The sequence below is a fragment of the Barbus barbus genome, assembly GCF_936440315.1.
Source record: "Barbus barbus genome assembly, chromosome: 43".
Classification (NCBI taxonomy): domain Eukaryota; kingdom Metazoa; phylum Chordata; class Actinopteri; order Cypriniformes; family Cyprinidae; genus Barbus; species Barbus barbus.
The window spans coordinates 9901268-9920012 of record NC_136721.1 but is presented as its reverse complement, the minus strand read 5'-3'; the positions used below and the strand labels follow the sequence as shown (position 1 = coordinate 9920012).

General features: G+C 37.4%; 1 protein-coding gene across 3 annotated transcripts; it reads left to right on the top strand.

Moving 5' to 3' along the window:
- Positions 1–74: 74 nt before the first annotated feature.
- On the top strand, positions 75–18743 carry LOC306862742 (phosphatidylinositol-binding clathrin assembly protein-like). 3 transcript variants are annotated; one of them, XM_079405691.1, is made up of 19 exons: positions 102–831; positions 3546–3688; positions 3917–3992; positions 4111–4213; positions 4366–4459; positions 8035–8146; positions 8337–8443; positions 9481–9522; positions 12029–12114; positions 13323–13356; positions 13544–13686; positions 13871–13968; positions 15063–15179; positions 15285–15315; positions 15434–15566; positions 15783–15806; positions 15927–15983; positions 17834–17950; positions 18050–18743. In XM_079405691.1, the coding sequence occupies exons 1-19, from the start codon at positions 702–704 to the stop codon at positions 18062–18064; spliced, it is 1662 nt and encodes a 553-aa protein (XP_079261817.1). In that variant the 5' UTR covers positions 102–701; the 3' UTR covers positions 18065–18743. The 3 variants fall into 3 exon arrangements, with proteins under 3 accessions (XP_079261819.1, XP_079261818.1, XP_079261817.1); XM_079405693.1 differs by lacking the exon at positions 9481–9522 and having other exon boundaries at positions 75–831; XM_079405692.1 differs by lacking the exon at positions 9481–9522 and having other exon boundaries at positions 101–831; positions 13544–13695; positions 18050–18737.
- The last annotated feature ends 2 nt before the right edge of the window (positions 18744–18745 follow it).

The following is an 18745-nucleotide window of genomic DNA, read 5'->3' as shown; positions in this document are numbered from 1 at the left end:
CTTAATGTGCCCACCCCAGATATTCTGACACAGGCCAATCGCCCCCCTCTCCAGTCACCTGATTCTGATACTGCCATTTTGCGCGGAGCGTCCGGCTGTTAACTAGGAAATTGGAATTGTTGCTTCATCAAAGATGTCATCGACGAAATGCTGAATTTTCACATTTAGGACCACTGCTGCAACTGTTCGACTGGGATAGTATCCACATAATATTTCGTATTCTCCGTAGCGCATGCATTTATATAACGCGTAAAGGCTCTGAAGGAATTTGGAAAATGATGCTTGGTATCAAATTCCGTGATGCACCGACTCCGCGCATGCAATGAAGCAGGGCGAGATTTTCCGCGGCTAGACGTCGAGAACGCTCCGATTTTCATTTTCGTTCGCCGAGATCGTAGTTAGCTTCGTTCAAACAGCAATTACATGGTTAACCGGCAACACCGGAGGCTAGCGAGTAACATAGTGTCCTTTTTTGCGCGTGCTGAACTGGTAGGCCTATTTAAATAGCGATCGCTGATTATATTGTCATCGTTTCAGCGCGCGGTGATTGCCGTTATCTGAATGTCAGAGCATCCTCGCCCGTGTCCGGTTCGTATCAGGGTAGCGCTCTCCGCAAGACCGACTAAGCCCACGGAGCGGGCTCCCACACACCCCTGCAGCGAATAGATCTGATTGAGAGACGATTTATTGAAAATCGTAATATGTCGGGACAGTCCATCACGGACCGGATCGCCGCGGCTCAGCACAGCATGACCGGATCTGCCATCAGCAAAGCCGTGTGCAAGGCCACGACGCACGAAGTCAGCGCGCCCAAGAAGAAGCACCTTGATTGTAGGTTAAAGCAGAAAAAACGCTGCGAAATGTCACCCGTTGTGTTTTGCACTGTGCTTCGGCTGTCATATAGGCTACATTCACTCTTTGCCGGCCGCTTTGCTGCTATTTACAACCTAATCGAGGACATTCAAATGATTACAGTAGATGATGATTTCTGGACAGTCATTATAGAGTTCATTTCATCAATTAACTGAAGGTCACCGTGGCACGTTCACGGTCCAGTACGGACGTAATGCAAATTAGAATGCGTGATTGACACACTGACCAATTTGCATAAGACAGGCACCTCTTAAGCATTTCACATGACGTTATTTATTTATTTATTCGAAATGCATACGAATCATTTGGATTCTATGCATGCCACATCGGAGATGTATCACAACTAGATGTTTATTAGGTAATTATGCAGATTCCTGTGTAGACAACGTGTTCATGGCTAAATCCTATAGAAAACACAATGTCAAGGGCATAGCATGATGCACACTAGCTTGCTTACACAATGCAAGGTGCAGATTGCTCGTGATTTGTATCTTAATTCCTGTTTTCAATGTTGGTGTTGCTGTTTGTATTTCTCCATTGTTGACTTACACAGTTTGCTATCCTAGTCTGAGTCATTGAAGGTGACAGCAGTATAATGCAGTGGGGTTTATTGCTTAGGTGTTTCATATTGGATCACCTTAACCTTAATCTGGTTTATTTGTACACATATGCTGTGTTGTATTTGTTAAACGAGCCATTTGTTTTTTATTTGTTAGGTTAATGCAAGAAGCATAGCTTTGTATGTAAAAAAAAATCCTGTTTAGTGATACGAGTCACGATAACGGATTTGATTTCATTCTGAAATTGAAATGCCATCACTATCTTGGCAAGGTGATTGCTACGACCGACATTTGTATTTGCGGTTGGAGTTTTTTTTTTTATCCCACCTTTGTATGTGTCAGTATGGACACCTAACACAAGACTTGAAGATGCACCTTCCTTTACATGGCAAAATGAGTTTTTCTTCAATTCACTAATAATAACTAAGCGTAGCTGATTAATGAAGCGGGTTATCAATTAAGCTGTCAGTTAATGAGTCCAGAGCAGATGTCCTGTGGGGGACATAAAGAAAGCAGCCTGCAGATCTAATAAACTGCCAGGCTCATTCAAAGTAATAAAGGTAGCAGGTGTTCTCTGAATATGTGCTAGCATTCGCTGACAGGTTCTATTATCAGTTAATTACAGAGAAATCAAGTGTAACTTTTGAGTAACCGCTATTCAAGCAATGTCATGTTAGATAGCAGACCAGCATCAGTACGGATTGTTCTATTACAGTGAAACATCAAATTTATGGCAGTTTACCATGTATAATTATGAACTACCAAAGTAGACAACAGATAAATATAGCATAGAATGTCATTAGAATGATTTGTTGGCCGATTTGTACAAAGCTATAGATTAACTATACAGTTTTATACCAACTATGTGACTGAAAGAATGTGGACACATGAACAAAACAACCTGATTATTGGACATTTGATTTCAAAACCATTGGCATTATCAGTTAGTCCTTCCTAACCGCTCCCATTCTCCCGGGAAGGCTTTCCTAGATGTTGCAGGGATGCATTCCTATTCACACAGATGCGCATCTCTGGCTCGGAGTCAGCTTCCCGATTCATTCGAAAGGTGTTCAGGTCTGGGCTTTGTGCAGGCTATTCACCAGACTCACTCATAAATCATTTCTTTATGGAATTCTCATTTATGGACCCCCGAAGGGGTTTTGGTACACTCGTTTCTACTAAAACGTTTAAGTAAAGTGGACGACTGTGTTCCTGATTTAGTGATGGGTGTAGCTGAAATAGCTAACCTTGTTCATTCTAACCTGTTCGTTGGCCATATAATTTTTCAAATGTATTTTTCTTTTAACAAATATACTGGTCAAAATTTTGGGGTCTATAATTATTTGAAAGAAGTCTTGTATTCTTACAAAGGCTGCATTTATTTGATTAAAAATTCAGTGCAACAGAAATATGGTGAAATATTCTTACAATTTAAAAGAGCTGGTTTCTGTTTTAATGCATTCTAAAATGTAATTTATTCCTGTGATGGCAAAGCTGAATTTTTAGTAGCCATTACTCCAGTCTTCAGTGTCACATGATAATAATAACATTTCTTATTATTATGATAGTATTATGATTGAAAACAGTTGTGCTGTGTAATATGTTTATATGCTATTTTAATGAATAGAAGATTCAGAAGAATTCAGATCAATTACATTGTAAATGCCTTTACTGTCACTTTTGATCAATTTAAAGGGATAGTTCACCCAAAAATAAAAATTCTGTCATTTACTCAGCCTCAAATTGTTTCAAACCTGTATGAGTTTCTTTTTTTTTCTTTCTGTTGAACACATAAGAAGATATTCTGAAGAATGTTAATAACCAAACGGTTGATGTATTTTTTTACCCACATTCTTCAAAATACAGAAGAATGAAATTCATACAGGTTTGGAACAGCTTCAGGGTGAGTAAATGATGACAGAAGTTTCATTTTTGGATGAACTATCCCTTTAATGCAATCCTTGTTGAATAAAATGATTAATTTCTTTTGACCCCAGACTTTTGAACAGTACTCAACTAATAAGTAGGTCCACAGACGTTTTCAACCACAATACAATCGTCCTGGATCATGTACAGTCATTGTTTCTGCTCTGTTTTGCTCACCATCCGCAGATCTAATGCACTGCACCAATGAGCTGAACGTGAATATACCTCACTTGGCTGACACATTGTTTGAGAGGACAGCAAATCAAAGCTGGGTGGTGGTCTTTAAAGCTCTCATTACTACACACCACCTCATGATGTACGGCAATGAGGTAAGAGAGTCGCTGCTTTAATTCTTGTTGTTCTTGTCAGTTTCTCAATGAAATCTCGTGTGTCACAAAATCAATGTAAAAGTATTTGCCAGGACCATTCTGTCAGATTTTTCATGTGGCTGTGAAACATAATATTTCTTGTTTTTATGTGTTTCAGTAACTCTTTATTGTTGTTATTCTGCTACGTTTGCTCTACCGATAACCCTGCACTTGCTTTTTATCATCCAGAGGTTTATCCAGTACCTTGCATCAAGAAGCACACTCTTTAACTTGAATAATTTCGTAGATAAAGGCGCATTACAAGGTATGTTTTATGGTTAATACTTCATAATAATTTTGTTTGTGAACCTACTCATCAGATTGATGCTGTATGTGAAGCTTTAAGTGGCCTAAAGCACTGTATCATTGAACGTCTCTTCTAGGTTATGATATGTCCATCTACATTAGACGTTACAGCAGGTATCTGACCGAGAGGGCTCTGTCCTACAGACTCGTTGCAGCTGATTTCACCAAGATGAAGAGAGGGTGAGGCGTCTGCTCTGGGGAAATATTCCTTAATGAGCCCAATAAGACAAATAGCAGCATTACTGCAGAAAGAACAGCAGCCTTTGAAGGTGTACAGTTGTGGTCACACCTGTCAGTTTCAACTATGTGTTACCTTAATATGTTCTGCGCAGGACGGATGGAGTGATGCGCAGTATGAGCATAGAAAAGCTGATGAAGACTCTACCTATCATTCAGAATCAGCTGGACGCCCTTCTGGACTTTGAGGTACAGGATATAAAATATCTCAGAATAAAATGAATGATTTTTATTGGTATAATTATTTCACATCTGCTCTTCCATCTCGGCAGTTTTGCGCAACACTGCATTTCACAGACTGTATTTTTTTCTTTTCTTTTTTTCGTGCATTATTTAACACACGTGGATTTAATAGCAGGGAATGTTGTCAAAGTATAGACCAATTTTGGTGCTTTTGTGGGCGGAGCCTGTCTGGTGGCAGAAAAATGTCAGTTTTAAAGTAGCAGTCAATTGAAGCCATGGAATAAAAGAATAAAAAAGGTAATTTTCAGTTAATATTTCAAAATTCTGACTCTTTCTTGCAAATCCGAGATTATATGTCACAATACTGATAAGAAAAATCAACTCGTCATTTTCTCTTTTTTCCTCGGCTCAGAACTATGAGTTTATATCCTACACTTCTGGCTTTTTTCCTTTTAACTCGCAGTTGTTGAGTTAAATTGATTTATAAAGTCTGAACGAGGAGATATAAACTTGCATTTGCGAGAAATAAAAGTCAGAATTGTGAGATAAAATAAGTAAATGTTATGTAAAATATTATAGGTTTAAATAATATTTCATGCTGTAACTGTAAATAAAATATGTCCCCTATGAACGGCAAATGTGAATATTATGTAGACCTATTGTTTAAATCAAATTTATGCTTTTAAAATAGAGTAATCACAGCAGGTTTCATTAATAGTCTGTCCGTTTAAACGTCTGCATTGAGTTTCAAATGGAGTCTTTGACAACAGTATTCTATAAAAATGATTTGCATTCCGATTCTGACATCCAAAGGCACAATCTCTTATCTTATTCTCACATTCTCTTATTCCATGAAGTTTACCCCCACTTGTTACCAGTGTTTTTCTGCCACCACAATGTGCACACAGCTGCAAGTAACATAACTGTGAATTCTACTCCAAAAATTGATCTATATAGGGTAAGTTGCTTTATATCAGCATGAGTGTGATTTGGCTGTAGGAAATCACAGCCATGCTGATATATAGTGATATATACTCATGTGATATTGCATTTATACAATATATATATATACAGTGCCCTCCATAAGTATTGGAACAGTAAAGACAAAATTGCTCTGTTGGCTGTGGAGTCAAGACATTTGCAAATATGATTAAAAGATGAATATGAGACAAAACTACAGAATGTCACATTTTATTATTAGCCGTTTCAACACATACATGTTTTACCAAATAAAAAGAACAGCACTTTTAGAGTTCATCCCACTCATTGATGTGAGCATAAGTATTGGGACAGCTGAACATAAGGCAGATATAAAAGATTAAAAGCTATTATTTAGTTGCAGATCCCTTGCACACAATCACAGCAGTGAGTCTGTGACCCATAGACATCACCAGACTCTTGGTCTCATCCTTTGAAATACTTTTCCCAGCCTTTAATGCAGCCAATTCCAATTGTTGCTTGTTTTGGGGAGTTTCCACCTTTACTCTCCTCTTCAGCTGGTGAAATTCATGATCAATCAGATTTAAATCTGGAGATTGACTTGGGGAATCTAAGACTTTCCATTTCTTTGCCCTTAAATTCCTTGACTGAACTGGCAGGGTGTTTTGGGTCATTGTTCTGATGCAATATGAAGCACTTCCCAGTGAATCTGGTGGCATTTTCTTGAATATTGGTAGATTGGCAAGATGGTTTTGTACCCTTCCAGATTCATTCTGCTACTGTCATCATACATTAAGTCATCAGTAAAGTTGAGAGGGCCTGTTCCAGAGACAGCCATGCTTGCCCATGCCACGACACCACCTCCACCATGCTTTACATGAGGCTGTATGCTTGGGATCATTGCAGTTCCCTTTTGTCTCCACATTTTTGCTTTCCCTTCACTTAGATAAAGGTTCATCTTTGTCTCATTGGTCCATAAACACAGTTCCAAAACTCTTCTGGATCACCTTTGTGCTTTTTTGCAAACTCTAATCTTGCCTTTCTATTTTTGGTGCTGGTCAGAGGTTTGCATCTTGCTGTGTAGCATCTGTAATTCTGTGTCAAAGTCTCCTGAGGACAGTAGATTGTCAGAGCATCACCCCAGCTTTCTGGAAGTTGTTGGTGATTTTACAGACACGTCTTTTAGGATTCATTTTCACAGCTTTTATGATTTGTCTGTCATCAGCTACTGTTGTTTTCTCAGCCGATCAGGTCGTTGTTGGTTGCTGGTGTCGCTGGTGGTTTCCAAATTCTTGATTTCTCCATGCCCTTTGTTTTTGCTGGAGCTCTAATTAACTTCCTCTTTTCTTTTAGCATCCAAATTGCTTGCTTTTCTCTCAAAGTCAGCTCCCTCATCTTCATCCTGGTTTGTGTGTGTCATCATCAATTGCAAGATTCAGAATGCAGAAGTAATGGATATAACTGATACGACACATTCCCTGCTTTTAATATCTGAAGAATTAATGCAACAGGACACAGCTGATCACTTAGAAAGACCTGTGAGGCAACTGTTCCAATACTTCTGCTCACATCAGATAGAGGGATGAAACTCTAAAAGTGCTGAACTTCTTAGCTGGTAAAACATGTATGTGTTGAATCACCCAATAATAAAATGTGACATTCTGTAGTTTTGTCTCATATTCATCTTTTAATCATATTTGTAAATGTCTTGACTCCACAGCCAACAGAGCAATTTTGTCTTTACTGTTCCAGTACTTTTGGAGGGCACTGTATATATATATATATATATATATATATTAGTGCTGTCAAACGATTAATCGCGATTAATCGCATTCAAAATAAACGTTTTTGTTTACATAATGTATGTGTGTATACTGTGTATATTAATTATGTATATATAAATACAAACAGATGAATTTATATATTTAAGAAACATATGTTATGTTTATATATTAAATATACATATATAATATAAAATATAAGAATATAAATTTATATACATGTAAATATTTTCAAAATACAAACATGCATGTGTTTGTATTTATCTATACATAATAAATATACAAAGCACACACAAACTTTTATTTTGGATGTGATTAATCGCAATTAATCATTTGACAGCACTAATGTATATGTAATATATATATATATATATATATATTACATATACATTACATAATAAATTATACATATGTAAATATGTAGTATAGATAATATAAATTGTATTTATAGTTTTATATATATAAAACTACAGAAAAATATAAAATATAACATGATATAGGAATTAAATATTTGATATGGATATTAAGGATATAATAACTGTTGTTTTGGATTAAAAAAATAAAAATAATGTAAATTATAAAATGTAAAACCCACAAAACAAAAACTATGAGTCTTCCCCTACCTAACATTTATGAAAAATCTTCTTGAAAACAAAATAGTTGAACCTTTTACTTAAACATACTTAGATATAAGATGTAGATGTAACAACTTACCCCTCTATGGCGCTTCAGATGCAGCTTCCCACACAAGGAGAAGTTTGGAAGCTTGATGATTTATAGATGTCTAGTAGGAATGCAGAAATACCGCAAGCCGATATTTAAATGTTTTGATTACATTTGTGACTTTGTGCTTCCCTGTAGGCCAGCTCTAATGAACTGACCAATGGGGTGATCAATTGTGCCTTCACGCTGCTCTTCAAGGACTCTATCCGCATCTTTGCTGCTTACAATGAGGGTGTCATTAATCTGCTAGGTAATGCATTCACCTCAGAGCAAAGATCCATGTAATTTCAGTAGTTTGTGTACGCATATGAATGTGCGGCGCAAAACTTGTTGGTCACAGCAACTTTTATAACTGAATATATTATATGTCTTAAAAATATCTTTTGTACTTCAAAGAGAAATGTTAACTTGCTAAATGTGCTTTTTTCTTCACTTCAAAGAGAAATATTTTAATATGAAGAAGAATCAATGCAAAGAGGCGCTGGAAATATACAAGAGGTTTCTTATCAGGATGACCAAGCTCTCAGAGTTTCTCAAGGTGGCAGAGGTAAAACGTCTCCAGATATAATCCATGCATGGGATGGTTGGGCTCATCTTATTCAGGCCCTTTTTTGCTAAGTGTTCCTCTTGCCTTTTGGTCCAAGAACCTGTATCAGAGGTCCCCCCCTCATGCTGCCTGTTCTGGTGCCTGCACTGCATGCCTTAGCAGAAAGTCTCTCTATCTATCTGTCCCTCTCAACAACCGCAAGACCAGAGCTATGACACGACTGCAACGACAGTCCTTTAATGTGCAAACGATGAGTTGAACCTTTGTTTTGCAGTTTGGATGCAGGCACAGTTGTCAATTTGGATCTATTGGATGAATAATTGCTTTAATGACAAGATAAGATACGCTGCAAAGATAAAGCTTTGATTTTGTATAGATGAATGAACACCGGGCACCTTGACAAAGGACATGATATTTTTGACAACTGTGCCAGTGCGATGGTTGGAATTTAGCTGTTTACTTTTGTTTGTAAAGCCCATTATTTTGATGTGTATGGAGGCATATATTGGGGAAAAATGCTAAGCACATCCTTCTTGAGATTTTTGTTTGGTTTCTTCTCTTCTCTCTTTGGTTTGTCTCCTTTTCTTTTTTGCTTTCTGGCTGAATAATATGACTTCAGGAAGAGGGTGAAGTGCTATCCAAAAACTGACTAAAGTTGACTTTAAGAGCACATTTCTTTCTTTGTATAACAATGTGTGTATGCCATTTGTTTTTCTTGTCTTTTTTCCAAAGTCAACATTAGTTGTGTGTTTCTTTTGGATGTTTCTCACCTAGTCATGTAAATATCTCACCATTGACCTACAAGTGTCTTCTCACTCACCATCTCCTCCACCTCCAGAACCTCAGTGTCTGTGTGTGTCCATTCATCCAGTCGTCCATGCTTTCATTTTTGGTTTTCATACACTGCATGGAGTAATGGCTCTTTTTCTTAATTCTTCTTTCTCCCTTCTCCACGTGCCTCGGTTTTTCTCTTTTTACCGTTTGGTTTCACGTTTTGTTTTCCGTTCTCCCTCCCTTCCTTTTCTTTTGTGTCACAGCAAGTTGGAATTGATCAGGTTGACATCCCAGATCTCTCACAGGTTAGTGGTACATTTCATCTCAGTTTCTCTCATGTGGCTTCACCCTGATCTCTCATTCACGTCTCACCCCATAGACCATCATCCCCAGCCCTGATTTCTTTTGATTTCCCCCTCATCTATCAGACTTTTAGGATAGGGGCCTCAAGAAACTTACTCCATACCCGCGCACTCCCAAGGAATCAGATGTGCTGTTTTGCATTTTCTGTTGTCGCCAGAGGTAAATGGGTACCAAAGCTAGTCTATGTGAATTTTTACAGGTGCTATCTCTGATAGCCGTTGCCTTGATTATAACTACATTTTATTAGCAATGAAAAGTCAATTAAGGTCTCATTAAAGCTTAGTGCTTGCCCCTCGAGCCACTATTTCTTACTGGCATACACCCATGAGAAATTTGACTGCTTGTAATTCGAAAGCCACGTCTTCGCCGTCTCCGACACTCATGCATGACTGTCAGATGATCGCATTTACCCTCCGCGTACTCACCAAGAATAACGTATTAATCAATATTTATTCACAAATGGCAGTTGGAGAAAAATATATAATATGAGTGGAAATAATTAAATGACTATTTTGGACTTAAATATTACAAGAGTGTTTATTTAAGATTAAAAAAATATGGCAAAATGTCACACTCATGCTTCATAGATTGGAATACACATATACATCTGTCGCATGTGGTCTGGTCACAGAAGTTGAAATATTTAAACTCAACCGAAGCTCAGGTCCAGTCCACAAATCCAGTCTGCAAATTTCGAAATTTGCCATTCTCCAGTGGAAAGGAGCGACTTCTGGTAGGGTCGTTTGTTGGAGACAGCGAAAAGGCGGCTTTACACGGACTGATATATGGCTAAGTGGTGCTTGTGCGACGATCTCTGCCACGCTGTACGTGGCCAGTCTGACGTTGTGGGGACAGATTCGCTAAATAAAGAGCTCTCCTAACCTGTACGTGCTCACCTTTGCCATATATCTCTGTACTGGTAGGGTTTTCTGCTTGGATAGCTTCTTGGGAAGAACAGTGAATGTGCACTAAACTAAAAGAATGCCTTAAAACTGGAGCTGGGGACTAAATTCTGCCTGGCACCTCATTGAAGTTTTATAGTCAGCAGCACTGCGAAATATAGACCTGTTTTTCTAGCGTCTCGACAATTCTGCCGGGGTGCCGGGCATTGACGTCCCCCTTCAGTTTGCCACCATTTGGCATATTTGACATTTTCATTTACATTGGACAGGGACTCCTGAAGGTGTTGGGCTGGCACACTACAGAGTGGTACTTCAACCATGTCAACAAAACATTTTATTGGAAGGAGTGCCTTGTTTTCTTAAGCTGAAGCAGTATTCAGAAGGCCTGCGTTCTATTCTCAAGTACTCTAGCATTAGCACCATTGATTAGGCTTATTTCACGAGTCCTATTTAAGTGCCTTTTCTTGTCTGTAAGCTAGATATTCATCACGGCCTTTTGTATACTCCTGCTCCTGTAGTACCCTTGTCTTAACTTCTCTTCCTTGTTTATCTCTCCTTTAATAGTGTGTTGTTTCGTTGCATATGTTTCAGATTTCTCAATAGAATGCTCCCTCTATTGTCTTCCTTAAAATTACACGTCTGAGAAATCTGCTCTTTTGTTATTCATGAAATTTCCTCCTCTGAATTGGCATGCACGTCGAACACAGCTCGTGGCCCAAAGGCAAACGTTGTATGAGAGCGGACGCACGTGCCCGTGTGCCGAATCCTTTCGGCCGGTGTTTCGATTCAATTGACGTTGCTCCTTTTGGACAAAAGTGCAATACGTGCATAACATACTGACTGCGTGGGCTCACTCGATGTTTGCCTTTCTTTGGTTAACCTGCTTTGGCTTCCAAGTGTTTTGGGAATCTATCAAAATGGCGATGCAGACATTACAATCAGGCCGAAAAGCAGCACGGCTACAATTTTACTCCCGATTTATTTCCAAGAAATCCAAGTGGAATCCAAAGATTAGCAGGTTCTGCTGTGGCTTTTGATACCTGTGCAGTATGTGCGTTTATATCCTGTGCATGATTAGAAAAACCCCCTTGTAGGTCAGTCTGCTTTCTGTTTTTCATGGTTTTAATTCTTCTTGAGTGATCTCAGTTGACCTCGCAGGTCTTAAACGGCCTGTCAGAGAACTTGCATGGGAAACAGATATTGTTTTGCATGTGTAGCTTTTAAGCTTAAGTCCTTTCCACTTGAATTACTTCTGTTGTGTTTCCCCTTTGTTTTCAGAATCTCATAACCACTGTTAGGTTCTCTTAGTTACGCAGCCTTTGTGTGTGTGAAGGTATGAGTGTGTGAGAGAAAGAATAAAAAGGATATAATATAAATATATGTAGTTTTTGCATCAATTTCTTGTTTTATGATTCATAAATAGAAGTGCAAATATTTGTGTGTTTGGGTATGTATGTGTGTTTTGATCATTTGCTGCTGCTTTTAACCATTTTGTTGTGTTGCCTAAAACCTGTGTTGCCTCATCCCTTCTCGACCTCACCACCAGGCTCCCAGCAGTCTCTTAGAAGCTCTGGAACAACATCTGGCTTCTCTGGAGGGCAAGAAAACTAAAGACGCCTCTACTGTCAGCAGGTACTTGAAATTCTGGATGCAGGTCAATGACAAATACAAATGTCTAGCCTGATGAATTGGATAAAAACAAATTATGATAATCTAGTTTATAAACTTCTGCCATGTTCTTGGAATTGTACTCTTTGTATTCATAATGATTTCACACATTTAAAAAAAAATAGTTTCAACCATCATTTAATCACTCTAGATCAGTGATCTCAAACTTTTTGACTCCAAGGTCCCTTTTTTCCCACATTATTTTAAAAAAATGTTTTAATGTAAATGTAACGTCTATGTAAAAATGTAATGTAAGGTAAATGCAATGTAATGTAAAAAAACAACAACTTTATAATAAATTACTAAAATTAAATAAGTAAATAATAATTAAATCAATTTAAGTTATCTTGAGGCCCCCTTGGAAGTGGTTGAGAACCACCGCTTTTAATATAAGTTGTGTGTAAAAATACTCCCATTCATCTTGAGTTTACACATCTAAATCTATTTAATTATTTTATTTATTTTTTAATAGTGGGGTACTGTATTTGACTTGAACCAAACTTATGTTTTCATAAAGATCTAAAAATATCTCATATAGTTTTAAGAACATACAGGCTTTCATGAGGGTCAAAGAGGGTCTAATTTCTATTATATGATTTTCTTGTCACATGACTTTAAGAAAAAAATTATAATAATACATTTTTTATTATAAAATTGAAATATCATTATAAAATATCAATAAATATGTATTATTAAATTCTCTTCGTCACAAAAAAATTAAAGAATAATGATAAAATAAAAATACTGACTAAATCTCCAGTCAGTTATGCCATCTAGACATTGTAGACTTCCCACAAAACAAATAAATAAATAATAATAATAATCTCAAAATCAGTTTTTAATCAGAAATGGAAGATTTCTTCATTTCGCCACAGCATTTTAGACACCCTTTTTATTACCTGGAATAATCATGCTGCTTTATCAAAAGTACAACGTTTTTCTGGAAATTGCATTCAAAATCCACTTGGCCCAAAATTAGGTGCCAGTTTGAATGGTCATTACAGTTCAGCTCATAATCATGTTGTCATGGTGATTCTGGTTCCCACAGTAAGGTTTTCACAGATCCTCATAATGTTCACACAATGAAACTTGCCTAAATAGCGCAATTGATTTGTTTATGTATCCGCAGCTATCAGACGTTCCAGTAAATCATTCTGTTTTTGCATTCACAGGGAGGTGGAGGGTGACCGACTACAGCCTGCAAAGGTAAGAAATCTATTTCATTTATCGCTTCATATTTTTGTCAGATTGCTAATGAGTGCCGACTTCACAACAGCATGAAACATATTTTCAAAGTCCTTCCCTTGTGCATATTTTTATCTAGACAATTACGTGTTTTCGGAAACATTCAACATCAATGTCATCAAGTTCTGCTGTTATTTCTGTTCTGCAGGCTGTTCAGCTCAAAGATATTGGCATGCAGACCCCAACAATATCCCCCAGCGGCCAGTCTGTGGGCAGTGCCAACAGTAGCTGCACCAGCAGCGGTGCCACCGAGCTTCTGTCCAGTCCACCTGATCTTACCATCACAAACGGGTACATGAGGCATGTTGCTAGTGTAGTGGCACTTTATTATGAAATAACATTACTCTGTATTACTATATTTGCATTTATTCACTTAGCAAACACATTTATCCAATGACAAGCGACACCAACGTTGCAGAAGTGCTTGTGTTTGCATTACAAGATTTAATTGTGTTTTCCTGATTATCCCAAACAGTGTGCACAACTTCACCAATGACCATTTTGATCTCCAACACAATTCCAGCACCCCTGCTCAGACAACCACCCTACCAGCCAGTAACAACAGCTGGGGAGGTAATTGAACTGGCACAAAGCTGTCTCTGTTCGTTTTCTATTTTCTGAGTGTTGTGGCACTTTCTTTAATACAATTTTAATTTTGCTTTTTCCTCATTTCTTTATGGCACATTCTCTACTCAATCGGGTGAGTGTTTTGCATATTTCTATGATAAGTTTAATGGCTTTTAAAAGGGAACTGTGTCATTTTTCGAACGAATGCAAACATGTTCTTTTTCGAACAGGTTCCCCTTCATCTTTCATTGGTCAGACAAACAGATAATTCATATTCAAAAACACACCAGTGCTTTTATGAACCAGTTTGTTATTTAGTAAATGAAAAAAAGCTTGACAAGTGTAGCCTGATTCATGAAGGAATGACTCTTATGAACCAGTTATTTTTAGTAAATCAGAAACATGCAGCACTACTAGTGTAGTTCGATATATAAACAAATGACTCCTATGAACAAGAGTTTTTTAGTCAATCAAAACTATACCAGTGTAGTCTGATTCAAACAAATGACTCTTATGAACAGTTATTTTTAGAGAATCAAAAACATACAGCACAACCAGTGTAGTCAGATTCACGAGCAAACAACTCTTATAAACCAGTTATTTTCAGTAAATCAAAACATACAGCATGACCAGTGTAGTCCGATTCCGGAAACAAATGACTCTTATGAACAAGCTATTTTTAGTGAATCAAAACCATACAGTGTGAACAGTATAGTCTGATTCAAACAAATTACTTTTATGAAAAGTTATTTTTAGGGAATCAAAAACATACTGCACAACCAGTGTAGTCAGATTCATGAGGAAACAACTCTCATGAACCAGATCTGTTTAGTGAATCAAAAACATACAGCACAACCAGTGTAGTCTGATTCAGGAACAAATGACTCTTTTGAACCAGTTGTAGTTGAATCAGACGAGTTACCAGTTTGAATGAGTCTGAGAAACCACGCTGTATTGCATTAAATCAAATTTAAATCTGACTTCAATTGAAGCGAGAAATTGATATGCAACCCTTTATATTTGTCTCTGCATATTGAGCTGGGAATAAAAATAATTGACTTGTTTCGTCTTTTTAATTTTCCAGATTGGTTTTCACATAGGAGCTTTTTTGAAGCCCACCCTGTCCTCGCAGGTCCAAAGTCAAGGCACACAGTTCTACAATGGAGGAAAATTACTTACTAATGATCTGGACTCGTCCTTGGCCAATCTCGTGGGCAGTGAGTCTCTCAGCTGTCTCATTTATTTTATTTCTATGGCAATTTAACATAACACTACAGACTGTAATACCTGTCGTGATAATGTACATGTTGCATTTGTCATAGATTTACATTTTGGAGGACCCCCAGCCAAAAAGTAAGGTTTTTAGCATGTAAAGTTAATGGTATTTTAGGTTTATTGACAACATAAACAATTGTTGCCGCTACATGAAGTACATCTGTAACAGTCTGACGTAGGAATGCGTTCTTTTCAGGCCAGAAGTTCAGTGGACTCATTTGGAGAAGAAATCGTCTGGAGGTTCCCACTGGCAGTCTAAAGCCATGAATGGCACGGCACCCTGGAGCCACACACACCTGGCCCCTGCTCCCATACCGATGCCACAGATGGTATGCAAATTGACTCATTGCTCAATGCATGCTTCCATTAGGAAATTTCAATCTGCTTCTTCGGTTCGATATGTTTGAATACAATATGTTTGCAAATCAAATTTGGAGCAACTTGGCCTGTGCACTACACAGAAAACAAAATAAGTTCTTGGTTTTGTGTGATTGTCAGTAATGTCTTTGTCTTTCTCTCTTCTGCGTGTTTTTGTAATGATACAGAATGGAATGATTTATACTGGCTATGTAAGTCCTGCTTGTACATAAACATGATTGAATCAGCTAAATTCAAAGAACTATCAAAATAAACCTGTTACAATTTTTTATACACTTAATTCTTACTTTTTCAATATTTGTCTTTCTCAGGCACCAGCTCCGGTTGCATTTCCAATGACAACCCCCCAAGTGCCTGTGTATGGGATGGTAGGTGTCAAATTGATCATTTTACATCTTAATAATATTCAGGGTTCAGTATATATTAACTGTTTTATACATTACTGTTCAGAAGTGTGACATCACCGGCTGTATGTATTTTAATCTATACATTTTATAATATTTTTAATGGAAGGCTGCATTTATTTGATAAAAAATACAGTAAAAACAGTAATATTGTGAAATAGTATTACAATTTAAAATAACTGTTTTCTGTTTTATTATCTTGGAATTTTCAGCAGCCATTACTCCAGTCTTCAGTGTCACGATTCCTCAGAAATCATTCTAATAAGCTTATTTGGTACTCAGGAAACATTTCTTTTAAATATGCGTAAACCATGGTACATTTTTGATTGATGTTATACATCATTAATGAATGCAAGTATTGTTTTATTTAACATAAAATAACATTTCTTGTATGGCTCATTCAAGTAATGTTAGAAAGAATGGATTTACTTGTCGAACACACACAAATGTTCTCACAAAGTCGTAATTACCAGTCGGAAACTTTGCATATTCTTAAAGCCCAGTTTCCAAGTTGGAGGTGTGTCAGAAAACATGTATTAATGGTAAATTTGTTCAAATTAATTAAATAATTGTTTTCATTTACAGTAAATCTAAGTTGCATGTACAAAATACCATTGTATTGTACAATTACACTAGAATATATAAAAAATTTAATTTAGAGAACCTTCATAAATAAATAAAAACGTAAATGCACTTTCTTTATTCATCATTTTGTAGATTTTAAATTCTGTTGATTTTACAAAAAGGTACATCATCATCTTGCGCCGACCATAGTTATGCAAACGCACCTGATTCGTAATTACGCCTTTCTGATTTTTCAAAATATCTTAAAGGTTAGTTCACACAAAAAATTTAAATTAGCATGTTTTAATCGCCCTCAAAGCATCCTAGGTCTATATAACTTTCTTCTTTCAGACGAATACAGTCAGAGTTATATTAAAAATGATCCTGGCTCTTTCAAGCTTTAGAATTGGAGTAGGCAGGTGTTTTTTTGAACAGAAACTTAGCAAGGAGATCTGTAAAATAATCTATGTGACATCAGGGGTTCAACTGTAATTTTACAAAGCTATGAGAATACTTTTTGTATGCAAAGATAACAAAAATAACGATTTTATTCAACAGTTCGTCTCCTCTGCGTCTGTGTAGCGCCATTTTGGAGAATATACGCTGGACCCAAACTGCTTACGCTCTTCTGTGTCAGCCGCACCGCATGGATACGTCTTCTATGTATATTTACGCTTTGATTTGAACTAAAACAGCGCATGCAGTATACATCGAACACAGAAGAGCGTACGCAGTTTGCATCCAGTGGATATTCCACAAAATGGCGCTAGGGTGACACGGAGGAAACAAATTTGAATAAAGTCTTTTGTGCACAAAAAGTATTCACATAGCTTTGTAAAATTACTTTTGAACCCCTGATGTCACATGGATTATTTTACCGATCTCCTTGCTACGTTTCTGGACCTTGATCGTGTAAGGACCCTTGCTGTCTATGAAGGGTCTGAAAGCTCTCAGATTCCATCAAAAATATCTTGATTTGTGTTCCGAAGAGGAACAGAGGGTTAAGGGTTTGGACCGACATCAGGGTGAGTAAGTAATGACAGAATTTTAATTTTTGGGAGAACTAACCCTTTAATATAACTGATTGGATTCTTCTGAAAGAAGAATGTCATATGTAACTAGGATGTCTTGAGAGTGAGTAAAACATGGGCTAATTTTCATTTTTGGGTGAACTAACCCTTTAAGAACTTCTCAGCAGGACTTCAACCCACAAATACAACACTCACGCTGAACATTTCATTGCTCTGTAGATTCCTCCTCCTATGGGCCAGATGGGGTCAATGCCCTTGATGGCTCCCCAGCCTGTGATATATAACCAGCCCATCCTGCGCACCACCAATCCTTTCACCCCAATCCCTGGAGCTCAGGTATTCCTGCTCAAGAGCGTCCTTAAGTTTATATTGATGGCTGTTCTTCAGTACGTACTTGTACTTTTAACCTGTGATAAAACGATCCCTTTTTTCTAGATGCACTTCATGTAGCACTGAGGAGCATGATGAACTGACACATACGCCCGAGGAAAAACATCAACCAATCCAAAACCAAAAATGGCAAGGCAGACATGAGAAACGGTTTAACTGGCTCAAAGAGACTAAAGATGTTCATGTGGCATTTCCCCCTTTAGCCCGTGTGTTTGTAACATACCCCCTCCATCCAGCGAAATAACAGTCCTCTGTCATTTTACATGTTACCTTTAATTTCTAAGTGTCAAAATCTAGTGTTTTTAGGCAGCCCTCTTTGATGATGTCACTGGCTGATGCAAGCGGAATGACAGTGTACAGTGAATTGCAGTGGAATGAAAAGTTGTCATGATGTCAAGCCCCTTCCCCGTCCCCTTCCGTTTGGAAAAGTGATTGTTGTAATTGTGCACACTTGAATCAATGTTTATAATGTCTAAACCAAGCCACGGTTTTGTATGCACATTGCCTGAATAGTGTTTCGAATCAACCACTGTCAATGTTGATTGTGCCACAGCGGCTGGCATCTCAATTTCTTGAGTCTTGGAGAAATGTGTACAGGTCACTTTTCGTACATTTGTCTCGTCCCCAAACATTTTGGATTTCACCTTAAAAGTTCAATTTGTTTCTACATGACTTGTAATGCCTCATTCAGGTATGGTAAGGTATGGCTGTTTGGATTAAAGTAAAATACAGCAGTTTGTT

What these genes read in the sequence shown, in the direction of transcription:
- LOC306862742 (XM_079405691.1), top strand. Translation starts at nt 702, where the DNA reads ATGTCGGGACAGTCCATCACGGACCGGATCGCCGCGGCTCAGCACAGC. An exon ending in GGGTGTCATTAATCTGCTAG is followed by an intron (nt 8,147 to 8,336) that starts GTAATGCATTCA and finishes TTCACTTCAAAG; the next exon opens with AGAAATATTTTAATATGAAG. An exon ending in AGTTTCTCAAGGTGGCAGAG is followed by an intron (nt 8,444 to 9,480) that starts GTAAAACGTCTC and finishes TTTGTGTCACAG; the next exon opens with CAAGTTGGAATTGATCAGGT.